Below are 18,294 nucleotides of genomic sequence, written 5' to 3' on the forward strand. Positions count from 1 at the left end.
TGTTGCACTGCCAGTGATAATTGTGGTGTTGCTTGTGGTGGTGGCATTGTTATGCTGCTGCTGCACATTGTGGTGGTGGTTATTAACATGCTTATGGCAGTGCTGGTTGTTGGTAATGATGGTTGTTGGTGTTGGTATGACTTGTGGTGAAATTAATGGTAAGAACGGGGTTCAAAAGATGTTAAAGTTAACGTGGTGTGTTTCAAGAACAGGTGAAAGTCATCGTTGTCCTGGAAGTGGCGTTGGTGGTTGTGCTGATGGCAGCCTGAGTCAAAAAAATGGGGGAAAAAGGTGAAAATGGGGAAGAAATGCATTAAGAAAAATTTCCCCGATTTCTCTCCAAATGGAAAAATATATTTTAAATCGGCACTTTTCAAAAAAAAAAAAAATAGGGGAAATAAAGGAGAACATTGGGATAAAATACAAACAAAAATATTGTTGTGGTTGAGGAAATTCACAAACCACCATTCAGGTCCCGTCGGTGAGATATCTCTGTAAGTACATGTGTAGTTAGCCCCAAACCCGTTGTTTAGAGGGAATAAATGTGATTCATTCGGGCTGCGACCCTTTAAGATAGCCGTTTTTCTGTTCTATCTTTATTTTGAACCAACCACGTCTCAACTGCCATCACACAACAACCACCAACCGCAACGCCGCTTCACAACAACAACGCCAACAGCCACGACCTTTACCTTCGCAACTCGCTCTCGCAACCATCGCATCACCGCCATTCCAAGCGTCACCGTGGCCAGGGACCGCCACTTTAAACCCTCCACCACCTTCACCTCTCCTCCTTCTACCGCCATTCCCGCACCGCTTGTGGGCGCCGTGCGTCAGGCTGTCCTGGCCTCGTGCGGGACGCACGCCGAGCCTCGGGTGCAAAAAGCGGCCTTTCTGAGGGGAAGTCGGATCAGGAATGATACACGCCCACTTCCGATCCCTCCAATCATTAAGCGCGGGGCGATTTGGCCCCGCCTCCAGGCGCGTCGGAGTAGAATCGATATATGCAAATTCGAGGATCAGGGGAGGTTCACGCCCACTTTTCCTCTGTCCAATGGGCGAGCGTGGCTCCGCCCCCGAGCCCATCCTGATCCGGAAATTTGCATATGGGTTCTCCTGCTGCACTATAAAGCACCGAGCGCGGGGCGAATTGAGTCAGTTTGAGTTTTGGGTCGGAAGCAGTTGGAGGCGGTCGCAGTTTTTGGGCTCGGGCGAGTTGGAGGGGTGTGGCGGCGGCGGAGTGTGGCGGCAGCGGTCAAGACGGGTCTGGAGGAGAGTCGATCTGTCGGGGTACGGAGTCTGTCGGGGAGCTGCAGAGAGGGGAAGCCGGGAGCGCGGTCGAGGTCGCAGTGGAGTTGCTCGTCGCGGGACCCAAGCAAGCCGGCTGTCCTCTTTCCCCAGAGCATCAACAACCCCCCCCCCGTTTCCCCCCGCGCTGAGATAGTGCGAAAAGGGGGCCCCGTTCCCACCCCATTCCAAGCAGTGCCAACGAAACCCGCGGAGGAGCACGGAGTCGGGGCACCGCCGCGACATTTTGCGGCTCATCACAAGACGGGTCGGCTCCACGTGGTCTCGCGCCCCAGGCCCCGTCTGCCCCCTTGTATTTGAGGGTGGCCCTTTTCTTTTGCTTTGGAGTATATGTGTTGTCGGCGCCATCTGTAAAGTAAAACTGTGTAAGTGTTACCGTGTGCTCGCGTAGTCGGTAGTAGATCTGCATTGTGTTTCTTTTGTTGCAATTGCTTTTGGTGCATAATTGTTGTGTTTCTTTTACATTTGCTTTTGATGCATAATTGTTGTAATTGTATATGTGTGCTATCCGTGTGCCGCGGAATAAATGTGCCTCATGTTGAACTGTTTTTCCCGTTTCGCTTCGTCTTTTCTTTTATTGAATCTCCATCTTACTTCACGTAAAGGGTTGGTAGTGGGCTAAATACGCCCGATAATTAATCGGAACCGTCGAGGTTGACGATAACACCGCTCGGTTATCCCGATAGTACGGAACGGGTCGCTTAAAGTGGCCCGTGTCCGAAGTCGACCTGCGGCAAGGTGCGATGGCCCGGTCTACCCTCCGTGTGGGTACTTAGGTAGGTCGAATTTGGCGAACAACCCTATCCCACGCGGGGGGCCGATTGGCACGATCGTGGTGATTCCGAAAGGTCCACCCGTGACTAGTTCCCGGCGTTAGTCCGAGAGGGTCACGACGGAATTGTCCGTCCGGTGGGCGACGTGCCGCGATTCGAGATACGTGGCCGCTCGCACGCTGGCGGGCGCGAATTCGCAACAATATAGTTTTCCAACTTCTCTCCAAATTAAGATATATTTTAAATATCCAGTTTTGGAATGAAAAAAAAAAAAGGGAATTTTTTTCTCCAACATATGAAATTGTTTTTCAAAATAACCAGTTTTGGAACAAAAACAATGGGGGAAAATTAGCATGTCATGAAAAACTTGCCTTGAAATAGATTTTTTTTTAAATCTATTTGGTTATTTAAGCTGTTTTATTTCGAAATGTTTTTGAAACTTTTGCATTGAAACGGTAAAAATAGGAACAAACATGCAGCAAAAACACCAAGTACAGAAAAATAGTGAATATTAACACCACTGCAAGTCCCCAATTGTGTGTGTGTGTGTGTGTGTGTGTGTGTGTGTGTGTGTGTGTGTGTGTGTGTGTGTGTGTGTGTGTGTGTGTGTGTGTGTGTGTGTGTGTGTGTGTGTGTGTGTGTGTGTGTGTGTGTGTGTGTGTGTTATTCAAAAATATGAAAGGAACACTGAATTTTTTTTGTTTTTTTTTGTGAAAATTTTTTTTTTTATTTGCTTTTTGGGGGGAAAAAACATTTCAACAAAAGGAGCTGAAATACCAAAAATAGGATAAAAATATCCCGAAATAGGGGAAAAAATTTTTGCTGCAATAAATCGACTCGGGAGTAGTTGTGCTGGTCATGGGAATAATGTTAAGTTGGGGTTAATTCATGTTCATTTTTCCTTAAAATTCCTTCATAGGGGATGATATGGGGATGAGTTGCTACTCGGCTCTGTCCACAACACTCCACCACTCACCACCACCAGCCATCTCTCTTCACCTCCACCTTCCGAGCATCACTCTTCACACAATGCTTCCTTCTTAACCTCCGTCTCTCCATTTTTATTCCTGCCTCACTCGAGAAACACACCTGCTCTCTGAGAAAGTCTACCTTCCTCCAAAACCAACAGTTACTCGACCCACTTCAACCGCCTTTTAACCAAATTATCAGTTCAACACAATCACAACCACACTTTATAAAATGTAGCATACATTTCCAGAACCTTCGTCATACCGACTACATTAAATTTAAAACTGATATTCACGATTCTACAATACAGGTTAACCAATTCTACACAGTGAGGGACAGAGGAGGTGGTGTTGAGAGGTGCAGAGCGGAAGGTGGTGGAGGCGTGGGGACGGGGGGGAGGTGAGGAGGGACAGTGATATCATCAAAAATTGATTTAAAAATAAATTTGATTATCCTTATCCTCTCTCTCTCTGTGGAGTACCTCTGAAGTTGGGCTTGTATAATCGCTGTGTTCTCACGCACATACTGGTTGGAGGCGTGTCAGTGCAATTTCCCAAGTGTCTTGTGCCCCCACGCCTTAAAACACAGCTCGACAAGGTGACCTTTCAGTCTTATTAGTCGTGATCGTTTCAGACGTCATCGTCATCGTCAAACACGAAGAACTAATATGAAAGGTAGTTGCACAACAATAACAACAACAAAACCAAAAGATTCTGGGAAACCAGTCAAAGCAGTGAAAAGAGGAACTTAGTGAAACAGCAAATTCAAATACTGTCTTCTCCTTATATTATCCTTTGCTAAAATGGTTTAAAATGGATTATTAAAACTTGCTTGGTTTATGGGGTTTCTGTGCCACATCATCATGTAGAAGCCTGAGGCAAGGGCAGAATGTGAATACATTCAAAAAGATTACGAGCATTGCATTGGTTTCCCAGAAATGACTGAAATCGGAAAATGACAAAAATGACAAAAATATCATGATCATCATCACCAGGTACGATGTACGATGTTGAGGGGTTGTGGATGTAGTGAAGAGATCATCATCACCCAGTACCATGCAGGATGTGGAGGGGCTATGGATGTAGTGAAGAGAGTATCATCACCAGGTACCATGTACCATGGAGAGGACTGCGGATGTAGTGAAGACGCTGCAATCCTGTTCAGATCGCCACCCCTGCTCTGGAAGTCAGGACATGAATTTGTTCATGGTGCCGTCGATAGCTCGCCTCCTATTCACAAAGGACACCATGGTGGGGTCTTTAACATCCACCAACTAATGCCGGAAGACGGTACACCCAGTTTAACGTCCATCCGAAGGATTGCAGACACATTGATGAATCACCATGCCTGTGAAACACCGGGATGACAGTTTGTAGCTGGGTCTGGATTTGAACCCAGGTGAGACATCATGTGAACTATCACCTTTATTAGTCAACTTAATTTAGCCAAATAACCACACTCCTTTCCTGGCACAACCAACATATCCGATTTACATTCTTGGCCTGAATTACAACCAGAGAACTGGCACACAATGGCCGACTTTGGAGAGATAACAAAGTATCTTTAAGAGTGAGAAACCACATGCAATGCCAACAGCTTTGCATGCACATCAGAAAGACATGCTCCAAGGTATGGCGCCCCCTGCTGACATGGCATCAGACCGGCAGTTCAAAGTCAGAGATCAAACACAAACTACAGTACTTGGCTCAATTCTTAAAGTGTTCTGCAATCCCAAATGAATGTTTAAAATGTGTGCAATCTTTGCAGTGACTGATCAAGTACAGGTAGGTTGGGGGTTAATTGGGGTAAACAAAAAAAACCCCAACAAACACAGGAATGAATGGAGGATGATTGAAGTTGGGGTCGTGGAGGTTGGGTGGGGGGAGGTGGAGGGTGTTGCTCATTTCCTCACTTGTACTTTGTTGTGAATGGGTCACAGTCAGTATACGTGAAAGGTGCATTTGAAAGCAAAAGAACGTGCTTAGACATGTTCAGATGATGCAGCGGTGTTTCAGAGACAAACAACCGAGAAAATATTCTTGTCCACTGACAAGGTTCAATCTGTGCCTTCTCGGTCGATCTTCCATCACAAACATAATTATCGATTTTGATGTCGATCATCTTCAATCAGTTCAATTAACATGCCGGTATTTTGCAGGTAAGACGGCGAATCCATGTTTGTGTCGTACCTCCGCTGGACGTTAAACTGCATGTACCATCTGCCGGCATGATTTGATCGACATTGCAAATACCATGGTGTCCTTCGCGGAGAGTAGGCGAGCTATCGCAAGCACCCCGAACAAATTCGAAACTCCTGCTCAAATCTACAGGAGGCACTGCATCAGAAGCACTACCACACCCTTCCAAGGAATGAGGCCAACCCGCATGTACGCGCTGCATATAAAGCGTCAGCAGTCTTCATGACTGCTTCGCTCCTGTTGTGAAAAAACAGGATTCTCGTCTTCCAATTTGATCTGAAAGACTCCGGCAGGTGCTCTCACCTCCTCGGTATCCTTCACATGTCCGAAAACAACGGTCCGCTCCGATCCTTGCCCCGCACTAAATGACTCCATGTACCGACAGAGCTCGGTGTACGTGGTGTAGGTGAACTTTCGTGCGGACCAAGAATTGAGTTGAACCCTCGTCAGAGCGGGTTCGGTGTGAGCACAGAGCGCTCCGAGGATCGCGATCCCCAGACCTGTAACCGCGGCTTGCAGAGACTCCTCCGTTAAACCCTGGGTATCCAGCCAGGCCGGGATGGGTCGGATGCTGCCCTGGCTCTGCTGAGACTGAACACCACCCTGAACTTTTGATAGGACCATGACCTGTAACACACCAAGGCCAGGGATAAAATAAACGAATCACAAGTGTATGTGTATTTTCCCTCTTATTTAAATCAGTGTTCTTATGATTGGGTATATTTCTTGTTTTTCATAAATTCTATATATACGTTATCAACCTGACCTCAGAATCAGCAGTTTTTGCACAACATCCCTACCACTAACCATAGGAATACAGATTCCATAAAGAGGACATAAGCGTTAAAATGCTGGGACTACATGGCACTGCATGAGCCACAGGTGGGAAAAACAAAAACAGCAACTACCGATAGGTAATTAGGTCATTTTGGCTCACAACCATCTCGGGTTAGGCCACGAATGATCCCCCACAACGATCCCCAACATAACCTGAAGCAGTTTGGGACAAGATGATCAGAATGACGGCTTATAACCCCTTCTCTTTCAAGTACATCTCTCCGACCAATTGTTGGTTCAATAATTCCTGCTCTGTGGCCATTCGTGCAAGGGATGCCGCATATCGGACTTGGGAAAAACTCTTCTCCCTCTGACTCACATTCAGCTTTCATATCCGCCAGAAATCATTGCAAACTTGATTCGTGAGGCGAAGCAGTCATTTATCCAAAAGAAATGTGACAACCTCTCATCTTCTTCCACTAATAGATCTTTCTGGTCCTTACGTGAAAGTATTTTCAACAACTTCTGTCGCTCTACCTTTCCTTCACTTATCCGTTCCAATGATACCATCGCCGTCTCTCCGACTGATGAAACAACTCTTTTTGCTCTTTTTTTTTCTACTTCTGTTCTTGAAAAGTGCGACTTCAACGAAAACTACTTTAAGCAAATCCAATTTCCCCATAAGAATTGATGTAAATAGCGGGGGTTAGGTTCCAGGGAAAAATGTATTTCCAGACAAAAGGCATTATTACCTCCACCACGGAAGGTTAAGGTGATGTTTTCACCCCTTTGTCTGTCTGTGTGCAAGACATCGCAAAAAAAGTTGTGAATGAATCCTGATGAAATTTACTTTAGAGGTTGGGTGCGTGACAAGGACGAACTGATGAGATTTTGGTGAAGATCCGGATCCGGATACTAGAATTTTAAAAGTGATTCTTCACCATTGAGAGACAGGGCCAAAAACAATATAGTACTGTATAGCATGATATCTCGAAAATGTATTGGGCCCGATATGTTCTCGTGGATCAGGCATGACATGGCGGAGGTATGCGCTCCACCAAGTGCCCTTCTAGTTTACATATAGAGTACAAGTTTTTTTTTTTTTTAACTTTAAACAAATCAATTGAATATCATTTCTAATTGCTTCAGATCTTCATTGGTTAGCTCTTCTCTGTGCGACTGCAGAAGTTGTGCAACGTCGGCTTCTTCCGCCTCATCAAAACCCGCTTTATTGGCCAAGCTGAGGATAACTGTCTTTCATCGCGAGGACATCTTCAAATAGTTTCAAGTAATTGACACATGCAGGACACAACTTCCTCCACACACCATTCATGCACACCCGAGTAACTTCAGCCCAGGACCCACAGATGTTATCAATGCACTTGAGGATGTTTCCATCAGTTTAACATATTGTCGCGGATTTCGCGCCCGCCGGCGTGCGAACGGCCACGTAACTCGAATCGCGGCACGTCGCCCACCGGACGGACAATCCCGTCGTGACCCTCTCGGACTAACGCCGGGAACTAGTCACGGGTGGGCCTTTCGGCCTCACCACGATCGTGCCAATCGGCCCCCCGCGTGGGATAGGGTTGCTCGCCAAATTCGACCTACCTAAGTACCCACACGGAGGGTAGACCGGGCGATCGCACCTCGCCGCAGGTCGACTTCGGACACGGGCCACTTTAAGCGACCCGTTCCGTACTATCGGGATAACCGAGCGGTGTTATCGTCAACCTCGACGGTTCGATTAATTATCGGGCGTTTTAGCCCACGACCAACCCTTTACGTGAAGTAAGATGGAGATTCAATAAAGGAAAAGACGAAGCGAAACGGGAAAAACAGTTCAACATAAAGCATATTTATTCCGCGGCAAACGGAAAGCACACATATACAATTATACACCAAAAGCAAATGTAAAAATGACACGACAATTCTGCACAAAAAGCAAATGTAAAAGAGAAACACAATGCAGATCTACTACCGACTACCGAGCACACGGCAACACTTATACAGTTTTACTTCACAGACGGCGCCGACAACACATATACTCAAAGCAAAAGAAAAAGGGACCACCCTCAACGATGAGGGGGGCAGACGGGCCTGGGGCCGAGACCGCGTCGAGCCTACCCGTCTGGTGATGAGCCGCAAGATGGCGGCGGCGCCCCGACTCCGCGGGCCTCGCTGGCACTGCCTGGAAATGGGGTGGGAACGGGGCCCCCTTCTCACACTATCTCAGCGCGGGGGGAAACAGGAGGGGGTTGTTGATGCTCGGGGGAATGAGGATATCTCGCTGGCTCGGGTCCCGCGACGAGCGTCTCCACCGCGACCTCGGTCGCGTTACCGGCCTCCCCTCTCCGCAGCTCCCCGACTCTGACACGAGCGCCCTCTCGACTGCCTTCGCCGCCGCCACCTCTCCAACTCTCCACTCTTCTCAGCTCCGTCCAACTGCTTTCTCTGACTCTTCTCTTCTCAACTCTCCTTGACTGACTCAACTACTAACTCTTCCCAACTCAATTACTGCTCTTCCCAACTCAACTACTGCTCTTCCCAACTCAACTACTCGGCGAGCGAACGTGGCCCTTTATAGCCCCCGGGGCTTCGCTCCTTCACCTTCGACCCTTCACCTCTGGCTGGCTCCCCATTGGACAGAGGAAAAGTGGGCGTGAATGATTTTTGATCCGCGAATCTGCATATAGCGATTATACTCCGACGCACCTGGAGGCGGGGCCAAATCGCCCCACGCTCGCCGATAGGACGGAACAGAAGTGGGCGTGAATCGTTTTTGATCCGATTTCTCGGAAAGGCCGGCGCCTTTGCACCCGCTGCTCGGTGCGCGCCCTGCACGAGTCCAGGATCGGCGCCCACAAGCGGCGCGGGAATGGCGGTGATGCGATGGTTGCGAGAGCGAGATGTGACGGTAAAGGTCGTGGCTGTTGTTGTGAAGCGGCGTTGCGGTTGGTGGTTGTTGTGTGATGGCTGTTGAGACGTGGTTGGTGGTGGTTGTGGTGGTAGTAATGGCGGCTGGTCCAAAATAAAGATAGTAAAAGAAAAACGGCTATCCTGAAGGGTCGCAGCCCGAATGAATGACATTTATTCCCTCTAAACAACGGGTTTGGACTAACTACACATATACTTACAGAGATATCTCACCTAAGGGACCTGAATGGTGGTTTGCGAATTTCGTCAACCACAACAATATAAACACTTGACGGCTCGTCAGGTGGATCACTACCGCACTTGTCAAACACCTGAGATCGGAGAGGGTGACGCAACCACTGATGTAATCGATGCACAGCTTGGTGTATACAAGACCGATACTGCCCATACTCTGGGTGGGCTTACACACCGGTATTTAAAGGTACGGCCGATACACCGGTATGATGTATACTGTAGCTTCATTAAAACGAGGAAAACCATGAGTTTTGTCCTAAATTCGAGGTAAAACGACTTTATAATGGAACGAGTATGTTCTCGAATATATCAGCGACTTGATAACGAAACCATGTTCACTGGGATGATAAGCGAGGACTTGCTGTACTTCGGTTTCTGCTCCCGAGAACTTGCTGCTTGTGTACCTCCGCCATAAGCAAGACCACAAATGGCTTGACCAATGGCAACTTAAGGGTGGCCGTCATGAAGTTTGTTTCTTCCCTTTCAGTGCCAAACAATGGAACTCTTTACCTTCTCATGTCTTTCCAAAAACTTTTCAAATTCCCTTTTTCAAAAAAGCCGATTTCTTACTTCCTCAAAAACTCTGAGACTATTCTCTCTTTCTTCACTTTTCTATCAGCACAATTCCTTTATTTAAGGCCTGACCTTGATGAGGACTATGTGGTTCGTGACTGAAGCCTTCAACATTTTAAAAAACAAATAAATAAATAAACAACCTCACTTTCGAACAATTTGAACAAGCAGTTAGCACGAAGATGATCCAAAACATAAAGACACCTGAAGCTCAGCTTGAACCATTTTTACATTAAAAAGGAGCATTTTATTTAAGAATGATCAAAACAATCAAATGGCCTTGAAACAATAAAATATTTTTTCAGAATGTGCTTTGTACAGAATAAAGGGTTGTGGAATAACACGACAAGATGGTGGAGAGTTACTAACTGTAGGCGTGCGAAACCGCACATCATGGCAGGTTTCCTGTCGGGAACAAGGCCAAGACCTTGAAGATTTGAGGTCTTGGTGTTTGGTCATTTTTTGATTTCTGCATCGTTAGTCCAAAATCACTGGCAGTAACACCTCAATTAGCAATGCCTTCTTCTCTATTTTTATACCAAAGTATTAAATCTGGGTGCTATGCTTTGTTTTCGATGTTTATGCTCGATGGCATAATTAGGTCGAACATGAGCGGCCCTTCAATGTTTTCAGCGATTGCTTTTGGTTAATTTTCCCACAAATTTTCTGGAATTGGAATATCAAAGTTTTTGCAGATGAGCCAGCGGATTACTTGACAAACTCTGTTGTGTCGTTGTGTGTACAGCCGTTCTGACGCGATTATTTTTGTTTTGTTTCTTGTGTACGGTCATTAAGCATCACGTCATTCTCTTTACTAACCACACCTCCACCTCCACATCTCTATCTCTATCTCTATCTCTATCTCTATCTCTATCTCTATCTCTATCTCTATCTCTATCTCTATCTCTATCTCTATCTCTATCTCTATCTCTATCTCTATCTCTATCTCTATCTCTATCTCTATCTCTATCTCTATCTCTATCTCTATCTCTATCTCTATCTCTCTCTCTCTCTCTCTCTCTCTCTCTACCCCCCCTTCTCATTATTATCCCAGTCAGTGAAGCAGCAGGTTGTATTTGCAAGTGGAAAATAAAAAGAAAACCTTTGGAAAACAACCATAATTAAGGGGAGGTTGCATTACAGATTCTGCACCAAATACCTCATCTTAATGCTTTCAGGAACAACGCATAATCCGCCAGCCGCACTGAGGCTTTGTTCCAGCAGTACCCGCCCGTTGTGCCAAGGCTTTGTTCCGGAGGTACCCGCCCTTGCGCCGAGGCTTTGTTCCGGCAGTGCCCGCCAGCCGCGCCGAGGCTTTGTTCCGGCGGTGCCCGCACACCGCATCGCCGCTTTGTTCCGGCGGTACCCGCACGCCGCACCGCGGCTTTGTTCCGGCGGTACCCGCTCGCCTCATCGTGCCGTAGCTTTTTGGCAGTACCTGCCCGCTGTGCCGCGGCTTTGTTGCGGCGGTACCCGCTCGTCTCATCACGCCGTGGCTTTTTGGCAGTACCCGCCCGCTGTGCCGCAGCTTTGTTCCGGCGGTACCCGCTCGCCTCATCGCGCTGCGGCTTTGTTTCAGCAGTATCCACCTGCCATGCCGCAGCCTAGTTGTACCTGCCCGCCAGGACCAGGGATCAGATGGGAACGACTAAATACAATGGTCAATCGACGATTTAAGTCGTCTATTTGCGTGATTTCAATATAATGGCGTTAACATTATCGGATAATAGTCGATTTACATCGTGCTCGTCCAATACAACATCGTTTTTAAGTGGTGTAACATACTTCAGTTTGTCCAATACCTGGGATGCATATCTTTGTGAATAAACTGTCAATAAATGCTTTAGTGCGCTTTGTTTTCCCTCCGCGTTTAATTATTAAATATGTACATGAAGTCACTTGGTCTTGGAGTGATTGGAGTTGCTCTGATCGCTTGCCGCTTCGGTAATGAATCGTCCATTAAAGGACAAATTGGGTTCGGGATGATTAGCGTCCACACGGAAAGCAGTGCTCAAACCACCATTTGGGTTCCGAGTGTGATGGAGTACCAGCACATCGAAAAAGGCGGCTCAGACGTTCCACCTAAGCATGTTGGGGCCTGCATCTCCGTCCATGCAGTCCTTCCACTCTCAACTCGCAAGATTAAATTGTCTATTTGTGTACATACATTATTAGCTCACCTCGACTTTAGTCTGGTGAACTTATGCAATCAAGCAGTGTCCGAAGGTGAGTGAGCGAGTCATTGAGTCCATGTACACTTCAGTCATTAATCGCTTGAACCAAAAATAAAGTTTCGATGAAACTTGACCACAAGCTTCACATCTGATGCCAAACGAAGGTGCATCAACCGCATCAAAATCTGCGCTCATTTAGGGCGCAAATTGGTCTTGGAGCGATTCTTTTTCTGGAATACGGAGGGAGTACCAGCACATCGCAAAGTAATTAAGTGTCCGAAGTGGAATTACAACCTGCACCAAATGATTTCTTTTCGATGTTCACATCATCTATTTGCGTGAGTGAATAAGAGGCAACAAACCAACAAACAATCCTAAGTATCACAGAAAGGATTAGAGAGTAAAGAGGAGTTACACAATGAGACAGGGGTGGGTTCTGACCCCCAAAAATAGGTATTTGCTCTCTTCTCTGAAACTACACACACTTTCGAGGAAACTTGACCACAACCTTCATCACCCGTGATGTACTGAAGTTTGATCATGGGATTAAAAAAAAGTTAGGGTCTGAGGGGGGGTTGGGTGTATGTTGCTCCTGATCCAGCTGAGCTTCAGGCCGTACGGTCTTATTTTTAAAAATCACGTTCTGTATTGGTTCGCTTATTTTATTTTATTGTCTCCAACATGTACTTAAGTAAAAGTGAAGCTTAAGTTAGAGTGTCCAAAAATTTTTTTATTTGGCAACACATCCCCGAATCATGACACGATGTATATGGGGAAATCATATCCGAATAAAACTTTTGTCGTATCCGAGGAGTTTTGAAAACTCGACCAAAATTGCTGGAAAATAAATAAATAAATAAATAAATCAATCAAGTACCTGTATGTTCGCACTTCGACCGTTCGATGTTTCCAGCTGAGATTCAGTACCGGCATGAAAATCAGAGGATTTCAGGAAATCTTCAACGATCTGAAAAGGAAAGTTTTGACAAACTTGGCCTCCCGAGCGAGAAGTACGGCACATTCTCATCGCAGGTCCAAAAGTATGAAGCTAAATCGAGCACACATCATGGTCTCAGCAAAAACGACTCCAAATTCAAAGGACAGCATGAGGCGTGTATACGCTACGTCTAAAATTCTGTTGAAAAGGGCTTTTTAAAGACGTCTCCTTGAATAATGTTCGGCTTCGTCTTTCACGCCGAAAGGATTTATTCTGTAGACCTGCTCGAGGTTTTTAATTTGTTGTGATGGCACAAGGACATCACCAGGGCACTCATCAATTTATCTTTTTTTTATTATTAAGGATGAAGAGGGTTGTAGGATCCACAAGGCAGCGATTCGACCGGTTACACTTTCGGGTGAAAAAAAAAAACATGGCCTTCGAGAAAAAGGAAAGAGGAGCTTTTGGAGAGGCCAGAGATGAGAATGCTTCGGTGGATTCTCAGTGTATCATTTGGAGAGCAGTTGAGGGTTGTGGAGATACGCAAGAGAGCTGCGAGTATCACAGAAAGGATTAGAGAGATTAGCCGGCAGTGGTTTGGACACATGATGAGGGGAAAAAAAGAATGAAGAACCAATCAAGAAAGCGTGATATGACAGAGATTAAGGGAGAGGAGGTCATGCAAAGAGATTTGAAGAGTGTGGGATCGAGAGAGGAAGATGCGGAGGACAGAGTGGGATGGAGAATGTGGATCCAAGTGGCTGAACCCGAACTGTTGGGATTAAGGTGCAAAGAAGAAGGGTTGCAGCATGAGGGATATCGAAGTACGGACCCTTCCGAAGATAAGCGCAGTACCGAGGGACAAATAAGCATCTTTGTCAGCTTTTTGACAAGACCCTCTCACCGACATCACAAATCACAACCATCCGTCCACCGTGTCCCATAACCACTAGGGTGTAGAGGCATAAAATCCTCCAACTAAATTCAATTTCGATTTGGCCAAGTATGAAGATTGGGTCTCCACACTGCTCATCTTCTTTTTTTTGATGTACCATACACTCTTTACAGAGCGTTGGTGCTGCCGAAGCAGTTTATTGGCAAGGATTACACATGGGTGGTTCGCCATCGCCTTCCCAATGTTGTTTGTCCATGCTCTACCCTTTAAAATGCGAAGCATCAAGCAAGGAAGCGGCACACGCTATTTTAAAGTCTTTCATATGATTGGGCTGGTGTCCAAACCACCGACCTTCAAGACTCCGAGCAGATGCTCCAACCATTACATCACAGTCTGGTTCTGCTTGTTGTATGGAATTTGTTCAGGCCACCAGAGATAACTCACCTATTCTTTGAGAAAGACACCGAGGGATATATAAGGCCCACCAACCCAGCGCTGGCAGATGGGAACCTCCAGTTTCACATCTATCTGAGGGACGACGCACTCGCTGATGTTTTGTTCTGCTTGCGAAATACCAGGATGGCGTTTTATAGCTGGGTTGGGATTCAAACCCATACGCCCACGATATCCTACCACCCCCTTGAGCATGGACACTTGGCGGAGGTTCCATTCGAGTTGAACACACAGATGAGACTACTGTACGTCAGTCAGTTGTACAAATAAACCTTCAATACCTTCTTACCTCCACCATTCGACCTTTCAGCGATGCTGCCTTTGGTCTCAGCTTCGAAACACGGTCAGGCATCAGGAGAGAGGCATCAGGAAGGGCTTCGGGCCGAAGACGGGCCTGTGTTCCAAAATAGCCGGAGGGTTCCAGCCTCGTGGGATCTCGTTCGTACCGCTTTCTGCCGAAGTGCAGCGAGCACAGGTTGGAGGCATCATGCAATTGTTCATTTGGACGACACGTCGTGTGCTGTGTCGATGGAGCAAGTTTAGGCTGAAGGCTTTTGATGACTTCTTCTGCGGGTTTAAATGGATATACTCCAGCTCTGGCAAATGCAGACTGTACATTTGATGGTGATAACGCTGATGCATAAGCCTTACAAGCCAATCCACACACGTCGTACCTCGTGACTGCACGACGATTGGCACGTGCAAAAGACAAGCATTCCTGGTCATACTTCAGCTGAAGGGGCCAAAAACATCCCACATCCGCAGGTTGCAAGACATGGGAACGGTGCGGAGGAAGAACAAACAGTACAATATCGTTTTCCTTGGCCCAGTTGATCAGGTCAATTGCTACGTGGCTTCTGTGACCATCATAGAGGACAAGTATTGTGTCTGAAGCATCCCGACATTGCACGTGCTTCATGAAATGGTCCTGCATATAGTCCCTAAAAACCTGGAAATTTGACCATCCCGTCGGTGTCACGACACCATCGGCGCCGGCAGTTTTCCCCCGCATCAAGTCTGGCACCATCCGCTGCCCGGGAAAAACAAAGAAAGGTGGTATCCGATTCCCCAGTGCATTACCCGCTCCAATAATGCTAACGGACTTGATCCTTTCAGCCATGACGGCTTGCGGTCGACCTCCTCTACCCGCGACAACATTAGGCGGCTTGTATTGCGTATCGACGCCCTTCTCATCGACGTTATAAATAAGCTGCGGCTTGTCCTTTAGATTATATCGGGTTAGAATACGGTCCAACTCTTCGAAGTAGTTGGTCACCGATTCCTCCGAAGCGCAACGCGCTTTAACCTCCGATAAACTCGACGATTTCACCACGCGCAGCTCAGGCCATCTGTCCATGAAGTTATAGAACCACTGCATGCTGAAGCACTTGTAATCGTCCTGACGCTTCCCGAGGCGAACGGCGTAATCTGTCGCCATGGTCAACACGTCGGTCCTTGTGTAGCCATAGCCGACCGCGGCAAGACGTTTGATGTGTGCTACCAGCTTCGACTCTTCCAGCTGGGACAGAATCTGTTCAGGACCAGATCTGGTGCAATCAACAGGAACTCTGCGATCGACTCGATCTCGAAGCGTGGTCAACGGGACCGCATACTGTCTCGAGGCTCTATAAACTGGAACGCCGTCTTCCTTTACTGCATGGTATGCTCTCATAAGCGCAGAAGGCGAGTATGAGCGTCTTCGCGCCTGCTTTGAGGACGGAGTGAGCTGAAAATACAAATAAAAACAAAGGTTACATCAAACTCAGGTTTCAACATGTGGCACTCTTGGGCTTCCATAGGCGTTAGCAACGGGTCCTCACTCTCCAGGCACCAATGAGCGTCCATGGTTACATGAACTGTCAGATGGACGTTTGAATAATTTTATTCGTAAGAAAAAAAGATGCAATTTCTATTATTTTATACAGAAATCAACATATTTTACCTTTACCCGAGGCATGGTTCTCAAAAAAAGGGTGGTTTAAAATGTGGAGCGATGCTGCCGGTTCCGGTTCCGGTTCCGGATGTGACGTCACATCAAGGGGAAAGTCTCGCGCTGGAGCGGAAACTCTCGGGATCACGTGATGCCACGATGCGGCTCCAGCCTATTGAGTGCAGCGAGCACGGTTTGTGGCGAGATCTCAGCTCAAACACCCTGCGACAGTCCCGGATCGACCCCGCCGCCGAGCACAGTCCCAGGGAAAAACCTACGATTACGTCATCCACGCTCCGTCTTCATTGAATCACGGCGCAATGCACACGTGGGGACAAACGGAAGAGGAAGTGTGAGGCCGGCGTGACGTCACGTCCGGGTTACGTGACGCACGTCGACGCAGCGCAAAATTCGACTTTTTTATTTCCACTGTTGATAAAGAAACCCTAATAACGGTGTTTCTATTTCACGACCGATTCAGTCGGACATATTTACGTCACATTAAGTTGAAAAACACAAAAACAACATTTCCAGAGAAGGAAAAAAAAATCACAAGATGAGAGGAATACTCAACGAGTATTGAACCGGAAGTGACGGTCAGGATTACGGGCGCGGCGAATTTGTCGTCACCAAGCGCCATCTTGGTAGGCCTACTCGTCGCAGATATGTTTCGACTCGCGTGATAAATTCGAGGGAGATGTCGAATATTGAATGTTAATTTTGAGTTGAAAGTCATAGTCGATGCGAACACTTTCTCACGTAAACAAAACGCAACGCGGGACGTGGTGAATCATGCACTTGGCGTCGCAACATGGCGGCGTGTGCGTCGAAAATGGTGAGTGCGGTGGCGACGCAATGGTGCGTGCAACGTGAAGAGCCATAATCCTTCCAGTCTGAAATACAGATCAATGCCCATGGGCTACGTAGGCCTACGGTGCACCCCCTAAAGGCCAAGAGCCACAGAAAACAAGAAAAACAAGAAACAAGCTCAATTGAGCAAAGATCCTCGTCCTCTTAATGATGACGTCATAAAAACGAACATGACGTCATTGTGATGTATCAGGTTTGCGATAAATTATCTGTGCTAATGCCCAGCTTGATTCCCGCAAACAAACTTCAAAACAGCTTGCCTAGTTTCGGAGATAATGGTATAGGCGATTTCCATTAGCGGCGATATTATGACGTCAACTTTTTTTCTAGGAAGAACTTCCAAAATCGGAGATGGTTACTGCCTGCGCGTGGGCTTTCTGCATATACATGGCAAGTTTCACGAAGATCCGATGAAAACTCTGGGTTGTGAAACAAAAAATGTCAAAAAATCGGAATGACGTCATAAAAATTGATATGACGTCATAGTGATGTATCATATGTGCGGTAATTAATCTCTGCTAATGTCCTGTTCGATTCCCGCAAACAGAATTCAAAAAGCTTGCCTAGTTTCGGAGATAATTTTTTCGGTGATTTCCATTAGCGGAGATATTTTGACGTCATAACTTTTTTTCTACGAAGAATTTCCAAAATAGGAGATGGTTACTGTCTACGCAGGGTATTTTTACATATATGCCAAGTTTCAGGAAGTTTTGATGAAAACTGTAGGATGTGAAACAAAAAAAGTCCACAAGAAGAAGATGAAAAATAACAACGTGGACTTGGAGTCCTTAGACTTAGAGATCCTCCACGAGGATCTAAAGAAGATATTAAGAGTTAAGAGATTCCGTCCCCTCCCTTTTACAGGTTCCTACAAGGCACCTGCAATTCACCTGCAATCCACCTGTGGTGAAACTACCAAAATCAAGAATCACAACTCACCTTCACTCTTTCATTTCTCTTATTTCCCTCCTCTGGAGCAGACTCCCACACTCTCTTCAAACCAACTCCTCCCTCCAGGTCTTCAAACCAGTTGTTCACCACCATCTCATCTCGTATCCCCCATCCAAAACCATGATCTTTTCTACCCCCGGTAACCCAACCCTCAAGCTCACCTGTTTCTAAATTTACAGTTTTTCCTTCCTGAGAGTTAGCTTTGTATCCATGTGGAGTTAAATCACACCAATGCTTCCTCCACGACCCCTCATTCCTCCAAGTTTCTCTCGAAGTTTTTCCTTCAATCCTTGTCTCTGTCTCCGTCGTTTGTTA

General features: G+C 46.7%; 1 protein-coding gene across 4 annotated transcripts; it reads right to left on the minus strand.

The window, feature by feature from the left end:
• Window positions 1-1,423: 1,423 nt before the first annotated feature.
• LOC147033639 (uncharacterized) lies at window positions 1,424-17,861 on the minus strand. Of its 4 annotated transcripts, none has more exons than XR_015055569.1 (5): window positions 16,171-17,856; window positions 14,518-15,954; window positions 12,821-12,910; window positions 4,042-5,875; window positions 1,424-3,922 (listed from the first exon to the last, which is right to left on the minus strand). XR_015055569.1 is itself a non-coding variant. In XM_085871698.1 (4 exons), exons 1-4 carry the CDS (start codon window positions 16,183-16,185, stop codon window positions 5,459-5,461), a joined length of 1,959 nt encoding a protein of 652 aa, XP_085727824.1. In that variant the 5' UTR covers window positions 16,186-17,856; the 3' UTR covers window positions 1,424-5,458. The 4 variants fall into 4 exon arrangements, 2 of the variants coding, with proteins under 2 accessions (XP_085727824.1, XP_085727825.1); XR_015055570.1 differs by having other exon boundaries at window positions 1,424-3,156; window positions 3,532-5,875; XM_085871698.1 differs by having other exon boundaries at window positions 1,424-5,875.
• Between the last annotated feature and the right edge of the window lie 433 nt (window positions 17,862-18,294).

The sequence above is a fragment of the Eptatretus burgeri genome, chromosome 2 (assembly GCF_056783735.1).
Source record: "Eptatretus burgeri isolate ZD-2024b chromosome 2, Ebu_testis_v1, whole genome shotgun sequence".
Lineage (NCBI taxonomy): Eukaryota > Metazoa > Chordata > Myxini > Myxiniformes > Myxinidae > Eptatretus > Eptatretus burgeri.

What these genes read in the sequence shown, in the direction of transcription:
- LOC147033639 (XM_085871698.1), bottom strand. An exon ending in TGAAAGGTCGAATGGTGGAG is followed by an intron (nt 12,911 to 14,517) that starts GTAAGAAGGTAT and finishes TTTCCTTTTCAG; the next exon opens with ATCGTTGAAGATTTCCTGAA. An exon ending in GTCGAAGTGCGAACATACAG is followed by an intron (nt 5,876 to 12,820) that starts GTACTTGATTGA and finishes GGTGTGTTACAG; the next exon opens with GTCATGGTCCTATCAAAAGT.